The 13,851-nt window shown below is 35.7% G+C and overlaps 1 protein-coding gene across 1 annotated transcript in view; it reads right to left on the bottom strand.

The window, feature by feature from the left end:
• Positions 1-3,768: 3,768 nt before the first annotated feature.
• MPP5 (membrane protein, palmitoylated 5 (MAGUK p55 subfamily member 5)) overlaps positions 3,769-13,851 on the bottom strand; it is a 59,890-nt gene continuing 49,807 nt past the window's right edge. The window contains exons 9-12 of the mRNA XM_012656041.1: positions 12,427-12,594; positions 11,560-11,762; positions 8,397-8,507; positions 3,769-4,589 (exon numbers count right to left, since the gene is read on the bottom strand). Of these exons, the coding sequence (XP_012511495.1) occupies positions 4,413-4,589; positions 8,397-8,507; positions 11,560-11,762; positions 12,427-12,594 (659 nt within the window). The 3' untranslated portion in view covers positions 3,769-4,412. The remainder of the gene's footprint in view (positions 4,590-8,396; positions 8,508-11,559; positions 11,763-12,426; positions 12,595-13,851) is intronic.

Here is a 13,851-nt window from a genome sequence, read left to right as displayed (position 1 = left end):
CAGTCTTTCTTGCAACCAGTTCCAGGCATTCTTTTACATGACTGGCCATGAAGTTTTTTGTTATGAAATTGTGACACTAGCCTTATTAGTACTGTATTTTAATCAAATGATAGCACAGTCTAGGCTTTTTAAAGTACTAAATGATTTTGTAAACATTTAGTACCTGCTATAAAACAATAGATCTTAGTTATTGTATACCAGGCACTGTTTTAAGTATTCTATTTATATTACCTTACCACAATAAGAAGTACATAAAATTTTAACCCCCTCATTTCAGAGGAAAAATTTGAGGCACAGAGTGCTTGAGTAATTGGTCTGAGCTTAGAAAGCTAGAAAGTGGTAATCCAGGATTTAAATCCAAGCATTCATTCTACCTTCACAGTTTTTATACCCTTAATTTTATCCTTTCTGCATGCCCTATATTTAAAATGTTGGGCATTTAAAGGTAAGACATAGGGCCTGCCTGCCCTGGAGGAGCTGGTTTTTAGGAAATCCTGTTGCTGCTCATAAAATAAAATCTGTTTCCATGTAAATTCAGTAATGATTGGAAAACCAACAACTAAGTTCACAAGTCTTTTAAAAATAGTTAATACTGAACTGTTTTACATCTAATTTTCCCGCCTGGTGAAGTGTAAATTCTACCATCTTTATTTTGCAGATGAGGAAATTGAGGCTTTGATAGGTCAAACAGTATAGTAGGAGTGCAAGTCAAGTGTATCTTGATTTCAGACCCTTGGTTTTAAGCACTATGCATTGCCTCTGGAGGAGGCAAAAATTATCTTAAAGCTCTGGAATTTATTGGCCTTGGTTAAATTACCTACAAAAGTACAGATGATTTTAAAGTTTAGCATTTGTTAAAAAATCAAGAGAAAACAGTGGACAGATAATTTGCTGTGTGGAGTAGTGATCTGATCCATAGGGAAAGGGAATAGGTTAATGAATAGGAACAGAAACTGGACTGTAACAGGTAACGGGTGTGTAAATGCATTAAACTTCTTGTTATATGATTTGTGTCCGTTGGCAGATAGAGTATCTTAGAAAAAGGGAGAAATGAAGAATTCCATTCATTTCATTTCAAATGAAATATGTTATATGTTGCATATTTGCCAAGAACTCACATGCTATCCTCAGTGTCCTCAAATCCCTGGCTGTATACAATGTAAATTTGCCTGAGTATTACATACCTCCTTGCCCAGAAAACTTCCAAGTTCACAGCCTTAAGTTGTTCATCTTTAAAACAGTTAGTTGCTTGTTTAATTAAGGAATCAGGACCTACCTACATCTGTGTCAACAGGGGCACTCCTCTACCACAAAGAACAAATTAAAAGGTATTTTGTGTTTCACCCAGAGGTTCCAACGGTCTTGCTTCTGGCAAAAACTTGAAGAGGAGGGTGGTCTTTTCACGTGTGGAAAACTTTAATGGTACAGGATATAACACAGCAAGAGAAAGTACTCAGTGGCTTTATTTGAAATATAATTCTACTTTTTATTTTTACAATACAGTGTGCAGTATGACATCTCAAAATAACAGAGTGCAGATACAGGATATGAGTAACAAAGGGGGATTATTAACAATAGATGTCAGAAGATTACCTTTATTAAGGCTAAATCCCTGGTTTATATTTTCCACACACATTCACAAGATTACATTCAAATTATTCCTTATCAATAGTCATTCCTTAGGCATGATAAAAGGAAAATAATCCAGACATTAGATTTTCATAGAAAGCAAATCTGGATTAGTCTAAATACTATTCTCTCTCCATTTGTTCTGATGTAAAAATGCAGGAAATAAAGATATTTCTTTATTTGGATTTTCCAAGTACATTTCATTAGCTATTGGTATCATTTCTATAAAAAGTGGTTAAGACCTCCTCCACACTGAGGTCTCCAATCAGAACCACAGAGGACAGGGAATGGAACTGGCCAGAGTGGCTGTAGAACGTATAGCAAGGCTTTTTTCCATATTTTATTGAGGAAGTCATTAACAACTCAGTTTTTACTTTGTTTAGGGACTGAGTTGAATATCAGCACGTCTTCATCACTAGAATTTAGAAAAGTTTGGGACATAAACATTTCTCTCTCTCCAACATTGCTGATGGAGTTAAGAATTATACTCACTGATCCTGAAAATATCCAGAGAATTATATTCAGTGATCCTGAAAATACCTGTCACCTTCAACTTCCTAAAAGTATGGCATGGTATGTGCCTTGGTACAGGATCTGCTTGTTAAAGCCATGTGTCTGAGTATTGACAACACATGTCCCTAGTATAGGCCTGCTGTCTGCAGTGGCACAACAACCACTCACTGCCTACCTAAAAGCTCACTCTAACTTAACATGAACTGTCAATATTTTAGATCTTAGGGTTGAAAACAGTTGTGAGTCACAATAAGGAGATCACAAAACTCCACTGTCAACCACTGACTCTACCTTTCATTCCTGAGGAGAAAGTAAACTGTGGAAAACTGAAAAGATTAAGTGCTAAGGATATTCCTAGTTTTCAATGCTGAAAATCGGTGTGACCTTTTTGCATTTTCCTGCTATAAGCTGGAGTGTTTCAGACCTGAAGAGACAGCATGTATGGCATTTCTGCCCTCAACCCAGGAATGTTACTTTCCTCCTAAGGAACATTATCTTGAAAATATTTCCAAATAAGACACTCCCTGGCCAACTTTTAATAGGCCACGCAAATTTGAACAGAGAAAGGCAACATAGAAACTGTCTACATTTGTTCAAATAAAATTATGTAGAAGAGAAAAAATATCAAATATATACATGACACTGAGACAAACTACTCATTAAAAACAGTTGCTTATGTTAAATTAAATGACAAGTCAGTATTACTATTCCAGTGTTTAGCTTTGGGAATAGGAAATGCTGTAGCTAAAGTCACCATAAAAATAAAATCAAGGCATTCACATTTGAGGCTTCTTGTCACACATCACACTATCTTTAAAGGCTTGAAAAGACTACAAAATAATTTTCCACGCCAATTATGGACACTGAATTTTAAAGCTACAGCTATAGAGACAGTACAAAAATCCCATTAGCTTAAACATTTCTTTTATGATTTAGCAAGCTGTTGCATTTTGGTCATAAGACCTTGTTAGGATAAAAACCTATTTCTCCCATCCAAGTATTAACCAGGCCCGACCCTGCTTAGCTTCTGACATCAGATGAGATTGGGTGCCTTCAGGGTGGTATGGCCATAGACAAAACCTATTTCTATAGGCTTGATAACCACCCCTCTGCAATGTTCTTTTCCTAAAATGTTCAAATGACTTTCAGGTCCTTCCTTTCCTTCTGATCTCAAAGTCAATTGTCCTATTTCCCTAGGATATACGTACTTTTATTCCAATGCTGAACAAGTGTTATCAATGACCGTCTGTCAATTAAACATTAGTATACAGTACAGCAGCTATATTCATCAACAGAATTCCAGTTTAATACCTACATATATAGCACAGTCATAGAATTATATTGTGCTCATATATAACAATATAAAAACTGTCAAATGTGCTGATGTCCTCCCATGTACATAAAAAACTATTTGCATCATGAGGAAGAAACTTAACAGTCAATACAGTTTATATGAACATCTACCGTTCATAAAAATGTAACTTATACATTCTATTGTACTATGCAGATCAGAGAAAGGAAGCAAGGCCAGCAAACTGGTTGTGACAATTTAAGAAAAAAAACTCAAAATCTTTATCTTTAAAAGATTTGTATACCTTTAACTAGATTAGTCAGCCAAGTGTGCAATCTGATCCACAAAGTGAGCATAAAAATTGGTGCCTCTAATGGAATGTTCGTTTTCTTTTCTTTCTTTAGAATTCAAAGACATACAAATGAATTCAAGCCTAACAGAGTGGTTCCAAACCAAAGTGGCACCGTTTTTTCTTTTTTAGGAAGTATTTCTGATGACTAGTCTCCTAAGCAAATACTGTCTTGCCCAGTGCATAGAAGCACAGCACCTCCCCCCCCCAATATTGCCATGAAGTCATTTAAGTTAAGTGTTAAATAACATCGATATTTATAACTATGTGGGACATGGACTCTGTGTACATACAAGTTTTTCATGGAAATTATGACTAAGCAGAAAAGATTTAGTTAAGTGAAAACAAAAGGTTTTAACAGGATAACATGGAATTACTCTGTTGAAAGCTTCCATTTAGAATCCCCGAATGAGGCAAGAGCCCCTAAAACCATGTATAGAGAATAAAGAATGCTAGGCACAAATTGCCTGAGGGGACCTTCTTCTCACTAGTTCAGGAGAGCTAAGAACAGGTCTACAGCTTCTGCTGCTGCCTTCCACCTTATCCTCAATCTTGCTGAAGTGTTGGGGCTATTTTCCCATTGGCAGTTTGCCAGACCAAGTCCAACATGTTACAAAATGGATGTTTCCTTCACCTCAGCCAAGTGGACGGCACCCACTGAGGTTCAGTATCAAGTTTGTTAATTAACCTAAGCAATTCCTGATAGGCTTTATCAAGATCTGAATTCACAATCGCAGTGTCAAAGTAGTGGCCATTGTTCTGCTCCATCTCTCTAGTCTTCTCAATGATCTCTCTCAACTCTTCAGGCTGCAAAGAGAAGATGAAAACTGTGAGGTAATTCCTATCCTTACCAAAATACAGGATGAGTCAGAAATGGTCAAACTACAGGGAGTGACCTTACATACTCAACTCCAGGCGCTCCTTTCCAACCCTGCCATGGCCAGTGGCTTCCTTTGCTCTGGCATCTTCAGGACTCACATTATGAATCATTTGGGACTCAAGATATCCTGTTTTATACTACTATTTAGGTTTTCATGTATTTCTGTCTTACCTCACCAATAAGACTATAGGCTTCAAGAGTGCAGGCTGTTATTTGAATTCCCTACAAACATTTAAGGACGTCATAACCTCTTCCTAGTAGTAACATGTTCTATAACACGGAGTGAAACCTTTCTGGTTGGGGCAAGGACCTAAAGTGCCATCTACTCTTGGGTCCTGTAAAGAGCCCTTGCCCTTTATATCTATTGCAGAGTTAGGTAGAGTAAACATTATGGGAAAAGAGAAGGATCAATGTTTTCTATGAAAACATTGCTGTTCAGTCCAAGATTTAATAACCTTATCTATTAATATATTTTTTGGGGGAAAAACTCAGGCTAATACTTTATATTGCTGCTCTGTTTTCCATACACAAAGGAGGTCTTTAAGATGCAAAAAGGTATCCTAACAGAGTTTGGAAAACTACACAGAGCAGGCTACTTTAAAATACTGAATAAAGGAAAAGGCTCTTTCACACAGGCAAGCAGGTGGCAAGGCTACATGCAAACTTATCCGGAACCTTCTGATTACCAGGCATATGTGTTTAAGAAAGTGAAAACTGTCAATGTCACTCCTGTCAATGAAGAGAACTAATTAAACCCAAGACAGAATGTCTCAGATATAAATATTACACATCAATACTATATTGGACCCACACTACAAAACAATTTATATCATTCAACTGTTTGAACTTCTGTAACAATAGAAAAATATATTAAAAATATGACAGCTCTGGCTTGTCCTGAGGCAGTTTCTTATATGGCTCTCTAATTTTTATTCTGGAATGCTGTGCATCTGAATATGGTACACAGAACCCTTTGTTCCTTAGCAGGGAATCTACTTCACCATTGTAGCTGAATACACTGTGACATTTTTGCCAAAACTTATGTCTACTCAAAGCTCAAGATTATTCAAATAATATTCTAGGACTCCATATAGAATTGAAACTTTGTGGTGCTAGTGCTGAAATGTAAATGCTATGCTCCAATCCACCTAGTTATTATTAAATTTAAGGCATTATTATTTTACCTTATGCCAAAATGGCTTATATAATTTATAAATTCAGATTTTATGTCTAAATTTCTTTTTCAGATTACAGTCCATACCTAAAATGAAACAAAATGTTTTACCTCAAAAATTTTTGACCTGAAAAGATTACCCTTTAGGCAAAAGTGACTGTCAGTTAACCATTCTCAAGCAAAGCCCCCATACTAGCAGAACAGATTAGATAACTGATTGAGTAGTTATATTTTATATCCAGTGAGTAACACCATCACTTTCTTAGCTAGCATAGTTTCAAAGTTAAAATTGAAGATTTGTTTTCACTCAGTATTTCTATTATATGAGTAATAAAGCACTATTAGAAATACCAAAGGATATAAAAATACAAGTGGAATAAAAAGACAATGAGATACACCACCTTCTACCCAACAACTGTAGAACATACATTGTTACAGGGGTGCATGGAACATGCACCAAGATAGTTTTTGGGCCATAAAAATAATGATCAACAAATTTCAAAAGACTGCCATCTTTCAGGGTTTATTCTCTGACCACATGGAATTACAAATCAATAAAACATTTTTTAAAATTTCCAAATGGACGGAAATTAAATAACATTAATAACCCAGGGGTTAAAAAAGAAAATGACAAGGGAAATCAGAATGTATTTCTAACAAAATAATTAAAAATATAATGTCAAAACTTGTGGGATGGGCTGGGCCCACTGGCTCACGCCTATAATCCTAGCACTCTGGGAGGCCAAGGCGGGAGGATCGTTTGAGCTCAGGAGTTTCAGACCAGCCTAAGCAAGAGCAAGACCCGTCTCTACTAAAAATAGATAGAAATTGGCTGCACAACTAAAAATATACAGAAAAAATTAGCCAGGCATGGTGGCGCATGCCTGTAGTCCCAGTCCCAGCTACTCGGGAGGCTGAGGCAGGAGGATTGCTTGAGCCAGGAGTTTGAGGTTGCTGTGAGCTAGGCTTACGCCACGGCACTCTAGCCCAGGCAACAGAGTGAGACTCTGTCTCAAAAAAAAAAAACAAACAAAAAAAAACCACGTATAATCAGCATCTTTCTAACCTAAGTTGAAAATTTAGGATGGCCAATTCAAAATAAAGTAGATAAAAATTCCAGGAAAACCTTACCAGAGACCAACCAAAAGCAAGTTGCTTAACACAGTTTGAAATAGTCTATGGCCTTTTGTACGATACTGAATCCTTGTTGGAAAAGAATAGCGTAACAAGAAACAAGTGGGCATGTTAGAAAATAGAAAATTAGGCTGAACAATAGAATGGAGTGCACTTTGGTCCTTAGTTTACAACCTTTTCCTTGAGCAACGATGATGTTTCTGGTCTACCAAAGTAGTTACTAGACACAAAGCTTATACAGTATTAACCTTGTTTCCCTTATTATATTGTGCTCTTCCTCAAGAACAGCCAGTGACTATATCTTGTATTTCTTTTGTTATCACCCAAGTGCTATGGACAACTGATACTCTGACTTCAGTTATTTATGAATTTACAAGTATGCTGCAGAAATGAAAAAGGGGTGAAGCACTACTTTAACCAGCTCGCTGGTCTACTTAGCCAAGACAAAGCAATCAGAATTATGCTCAACAAGTAGGATGGGCTAAGACAATAACAATTATTACCCACATATAGACTGAATAAGAAATGTTAAATCGATGTAGAGTGGAAAAAGATATCCTGGGGGCAATGAGGCAGAAGGGGCAGGGGGAGGGTTGTGATGGTTGTGGTAGATTCAAGAATCAAATCACAGGAGTGTAGTATTCTTTTCATGACTACCTTTAAGGAAATTTAAAGAAATAACAAATGAAATGAGGCAATATGAGTGAGCCCTCCTTAAACAGATATATTTAAGAAATAAGTAGCAAAAAACAAGGAAGAGTATTTGTTACCTTGATATAAGCCATTTGACAGAGTTTTCATTTTACACATTTAAATAAAAAGTCAATGTCTTTTTAATAATATGCCAGTATATATCGGTCAATTATTAATAATGTTTAATATGACATGGACTACCTCAACTATATCCAGCATAGATCTAAAATAATTAAAAAATTTCTTTCTATTCCAAATCATGTGAGAAGACCAAAGGGAGAAGAAAAACAGCACATAAAATTTCAGTGAGAAAAAAAGAAGAGAAAAGCTACAGCACTCAATATCTAAATTCTGTGAATGTGGAATATCTAAAGAGGTAAGTGGGTAATCCCTAACAGTTTGCTGATAACTTTGGTGGGGGTCACATAATTCCCCTGGAAATGTTACAGATCCATATGAAGAAGCTTAATAAGTTTTAAGGAACCCCAAAGTTTACCATACCTTTGGGGTAACAATAGAAAATGTGTGGGGAACAAGAGAGGTCCCCTGCTTTGGAAAGCTGCCATAGTCCAACCAGTGGCAACCATGGCAATTTCTGGACAAGTGACACTGCAGAAAGAATAATCAATTTGAAAGCTCAAGCTGATGTAGTTTTTAAGCACTGAGACAAACTAGACCAGGAGTGTTTCATGTTTACTTTCAATGGAATAGTACAATAGTATAACGACTTTACCTTTGGATTCTTTCCTTCTTTTGCTAATAATGCCCGAAGTCTTTCTTGTGATGGAGGTGCAATGAAGATAATATATGGTTTCAAATCTGAATTCCGGAGGGTCTTCAGTGACTGTAAAGAAAAGATATTTGGATTTTAAAAGTAATTTCCATCATTTAATTACTTCCCAATAATACACTTGGAGTATAATGTCATTTTATTAAATATTGTCTATGAGTGTTTCCAAACATCTTTTTTTTTTAATTTCAAAATATTATGGGGGTACAAACTTTGAGGTTACATATACTGCCTTCGCAATGCCTGAGTCAGAGCTACAAGAGTGCCCATCCCCTGACAGTGAGCATTGTATCCATTAGGGGTGAATTTACCATCCTCCCTCCCCCCCAACACCCAATGAATGTTACTTTCATATGTGTACATAAGTGTTGATCAATTAGTACCAATTTGATGGTCAGTACATGTGGTACTTGTTTTTCAATTCTTGTGATACTTCACTTAGAAGAATGGGCTCCAGCACCACCCAAGATGTTAATACAAGAGATGTTAGTTCATCATTGTTTTTTGTGGCTGAGTAGTACTCCATGGTATACATATACCACATTTTATTAATCCACTCATGTACTGATGGGCACTTGGGTTGTTTCCACATCTTTGCAATTGTGAATTGTGCTGCTATAAACATTTGAGTGCAGATACCTTTATTTTAGGATGACTTTTTTTCCTTTGGGTAGATACCCAGTAGTGAGACTGCTAGATCAAACGGTAGTTCTACTTTTAGTGCTTTGAGGGATCTCCATATTATTTTCCATAGAGATTGTACTAGTTTGCAGTCCCACCAGCAGTGTATGAGTGTTCCTATCTCTCCACATCCATACCAACATTTGTTGTTTTGGGACTTTTTGATAAAAGCCACTCTCAACGGGAGTTAAGTGATACCTCATTGTGGTTCTGATTTGCATTTCCCTAATGACTAGAGATGTTGAGCATTCTTTCATGTTTTTTGGCCATTAGTCTATCTCCTTTTGCAAAGTTTCTGTTCATGTCCTTTGCCTGCTTTTTAATGGGGTTGTTTGATTTTGTTTTTATAGATTTTCCTGAGTTCTATATAGATTCTGGTTATTAGCCCTTTATCGGATATATGGCATGCAAATATTTTCTCCCATTTTGTAGGCTGTCTATTCATTATAGTGATAGTTTCTTTAGCTGTGCAGAAGCTTTTTAATTTGATCAGGTCACATTTATTTATTTTTGTTGTTGCTGTGATTGCTTTGGGGTCTTCTTTATAAATTCTTTGCCAATGTCTGTAAGAGTTTTTCCAACATTTCCTTCTAGAATTCTTATGGTTTCATGTCTTAGGTTTAAGTCTGTTATCCATTGTGAGTTGATTTTTGTGAGAGTTGAGTGGTGAGGATCCTGTTTCGGTCTTCTACATGTTGCTATCCAGCTTTCCCAGCATCATTTATTGAACAGGGATTCTTTTCCCCAGTGTATGTTCTTGTCTGCTTTGTCAAAGATCAGATGGCTATGTGAGGATGGTTTTATGTCTGGGTTCTCCATCCTGTTCCATTCCAAACATCTTCATAACAAACAATTCACATAAGACCCTATCATTCACTGTAAGAATATATTGTGTAGTTTGCTCTTTTATGTAATGAAACATAAGTGAATGACACTGAAGGATGGCAATTATGTGATGCTAAAATACTCTGCTAATAAGATCACTTACAGATTATAATAACTATATATATATATATATTTTTTTTTTTTTTTTTTTTGAGACAGAGTCTCACTGTGTTGCCTGAGCTAGAGTGCCGTGGCATCATCCTAGCTCACAGCAACCTCAAACTCCTGGGCTCAAGCGATCCTCCTGCCTCAGCCTCCTGAGTAGCTGGGACTACAGGCATGCGCCACCATGCCCGGCTACTTTTTTCTATATATTTTTAGTTGTCCAATTAATTTCTTTCTATTTTTAGTAGAGACGGGGTCTTGCTCTTGCTCAGGCTGGTTTCGAACTCCTGAGCTCAAACAATCCGCCCGCCTCGGCCTCCCAGAGAGCTAGGATTACAGGCGTCAGCCACTGCACCCGGCCTATAATAACTATATTAAAAATTAATTTCAGAGGTAGAATCGAGGCAGTTGCCTTACTATGTGCCAGGCACTAAATATAAGCAAAATCAGAGAAAAATTTCACATACACATGCCAAAGAAAATTCTGGAACCGTACATCCAAGAAAAGGCAGAATCTGTTTGAATTAGGAGATTATGGTTTTCACTTTGTCTGTACCACTGCATGACTATGTATCCTCAAACTGAAGTACTCTACCAAAATGGAGATTACAGGGATATGCCCTTTTCTATCTAAAAAGAATTAAGATGAATAAAACTATATGCTCCACTACTCTGAGTTCTTTGTTAAAATATGTTAGCCCAAATAATATAAAGAATTTAGAAGGAATTTAGTAAAAACATTTACACTTCTTTGAAATCAAATGTTTATAATTCAAAGAGTCAAAGCCTAAGTGCATTTGTCTACTAAAAAAACAAATCCCCGAACCCCCTAATTGCTATTTTAGAATAGACATTTTAGAATCAATTCTCCTTTAGTACATCTTTTTGATGTTGACTATGTTGCCTGAGTTGACACAAGCAGCCGATTCTACCACGTTGAGCAAAGTTTTACGCTTAACCTGTGCAACCTAGAAAAAGTTTAGAAATTTCCTTAACAAACACAATCTTAAAAACCCCAAATTTCTAAAATTACTTTATCTTTTTAAATAGGCATCTAAGAGGCACTGGTTAATAATCTGACATTTTTGCTTAGTCTGCCAAATAATCAAAACTGACTCAGATTTCATTATTACATACAACTGAGCATTCATTGTGACACTTGCTAATACTTCAACAATGGCATTTAAATCCATAAGAACAATCTCTAATTTTTCTCAGATCAGAATTGGAAAAGGGAAATTCTTTCATAGCCTCCAAAATACTTAAAATAATACCAGCCCTATATTTGTTGTATTTTAAGTTTCAGAAAATATATACATGTACAGGCTGAACATCCCTAATTTCAAAATCTGAAATCCAAAATACAGTTTCCACTAGATTACTTTGCATGACACGCCCTCTAAGTTCAAACTCTAAACCAAAATTCTAGCTTTACCTGTGTACGAAGACTTAAAAGACATATTTTTCCAGAGTTGATCACTTGCCGTACAGAATCTATGCTGGTTCCATACAAATTCTTCTCAAATTCACCATGCTCAATGAACTTTCCAGCTGCTATGTCTGCCTCAAATGCTTGCCGTGAAACAAAGTGGTAATCTCTACCAGCTACTTCATGGTCTCTCCTACTCCGAGTTGTATCTAGACAAACAAAATCAGATAAAAATAACTGGTATAGATGAGAGTGAGGATGGGGATAATTCTGCTAGTCAGAAAGAATTTTATTTTGTAACACAGATTATGAAATAATGAATTGAAGAAATACTAAGAGTCTGTGTTTAACATTTTTTTATTTCTAGATTCAAAAATCAACAAGAATGTGTTTGTATTACCTTAATATTAGTATTAAATCATTATATTACCTTAATACATTTTATGCTTACACTTTAAATTACCTCATCTTGCATTTAAAACACTACCACTCATCTCTTCCTGAAGTTTATTTCCATAAGCTTAGGTACTACATAATCTTAAAACAGAACTTCTGCTTTCAAAGATTATATCTAAGTTTATATGCTCAGCATCAGTTTAAAGAAGCAGGAGCTGATTCCCTGTTGAATAGGAAATAAGGGGTCCAAATTGAAATTCATTCAGAAAATAATTAGCACATACCATACTCCAAGGAAAAATTCAAATTTCTTAAGAACAACTATCTTTTGTCAAAATATTTGATTAAACAAAACTTCCTCTTTCACTGACAACATTGTTTTGATGAAATGGATGAAAAGTTTCCCTACATAATGTAGTTAGATTCTGAGGTGGTAAATTGAAAAGCACAGGAAAATGGGAATGCATCCAAACTTACGAGGAACTGCAGATGCAAAGCGGTCCTTTTCTTTGTTCATGAGCCTCTGACGCAATTCATTCTGGCCACAGTTCTGTGGACCAATCAAGATAATAGGTCTTTTCCTATTTGCTGGCTGATGATAAAGTGACATTTCCTCATAGGTTAAGATCTCCTCATTGTCATAATCTTTGGAAAAGAAAAAGTTAAACTCTTTAGACAGAATTATTGCCATCTAATAAAGATATAAATACCATAGATTCTTCTCCCCAATTTGGAAAGGAGTATAATCATTGTCATCATGTCCCTGCCAGGATACTATGAAAATGAATAGACATTACTCCTAAAAAATTTTCATTGTTTATCTTATTTCATATTGTGTTTGAATGTCTAATACAATGCAATTATACTGATCCTTACACAAAATAGCTAGTTTGTGGTTAATACTTTTACAGAGGATGGGGTATCAGCAAATAAACTAATTAAATATCTGTCATCTTTTAAAATGCAGACACTAATACCCTAATTAAGAGGATTGTTTTAAGGATCAGACATGTACATGTACATATAATGTTATCAGAGAAAGCTGGAATACTTTCCTATAGTTGTATAACTTGAAGACAGATCATACTTGTGCTATCCACACTTTTTGCATTTATGTTTACTTTATTCTGGAATACTAACCCAGAGTCATGACTCAAGATGAGGTATAAATTATGATGGGTGGGGTAACATTCCTAAAGCTCATAATCCAGATGAAACCAGAGCTGTCGACTGGTAAAAACAAAAGCAGACAACTAGCAGCCTGCTATGTCCTCACTCATATTACTTCACCTGACTGCCAAGGGAGCATAAGATGTGTAGTTAGACTTCCTCGGCACTATTTCCATGAGGGCAGAGGGATCATCTTAGTCTTGCCAGTGTTCAGCACAGACCCTGGCACAGAGTAGGAGCTCAAACTACATTTGTTTAAATTCTAGCTCAACCATTTATTAGTTCTAAGAATTTAAACAGATCACTTTAATACCTAAACTTGAATCTACTTATCTGTGACCTCGAGGAATTTATTATGAGAACTAAAGCATATAGTTACTGCCCTGGAATAGAGCAGTTATTACAAACTGTAGTTATTTATTAAAAATGTTAATGATGATGCCATTATGAACAGCAAATATAATTCTTTTCTTTCTCAAAATGCTTTTTTCTCAAAAATCTAAGTTACTTCTACTAACATGTATAATCAAACTATGGTAGCATTTTGATTTACAGACTTAGTTTACGTATCTGTAGGTTTCAAATATGTCAAGCTTTCTATAGTATAGTAGCTTTTAGAACTGGACCAGTTAATTTAAGTCTGTTTCAAAAAATGAAACTGAGATATTAACCACAAGTATAGAAGATAAAATTTAAAACTCAGTCTTCTTAGCTATATAATCTATCAAAATT

The sequence above is a fragment of the Propithecus coquereli genome, unplaced genomic scaffold (genome assembly GCF_000956105.1).
Source record: "Propithecus coquereli isolate 6110/MARCELLA unplaced genomic scaffold, Pcoq_1.0 Scaffold5, whole genome shotgun sequence".
NCBI classification, from domain to species: Eukaryota; Metazoa; Chordata; class Mammalia; order Primates; family Indriidae; genus Propithecus; species Propithecus coquereli.
Note: the sequence above shows the minus strand (reverse complement) of the source record. Positions and strands in the feature narration are given on the sequence as shown.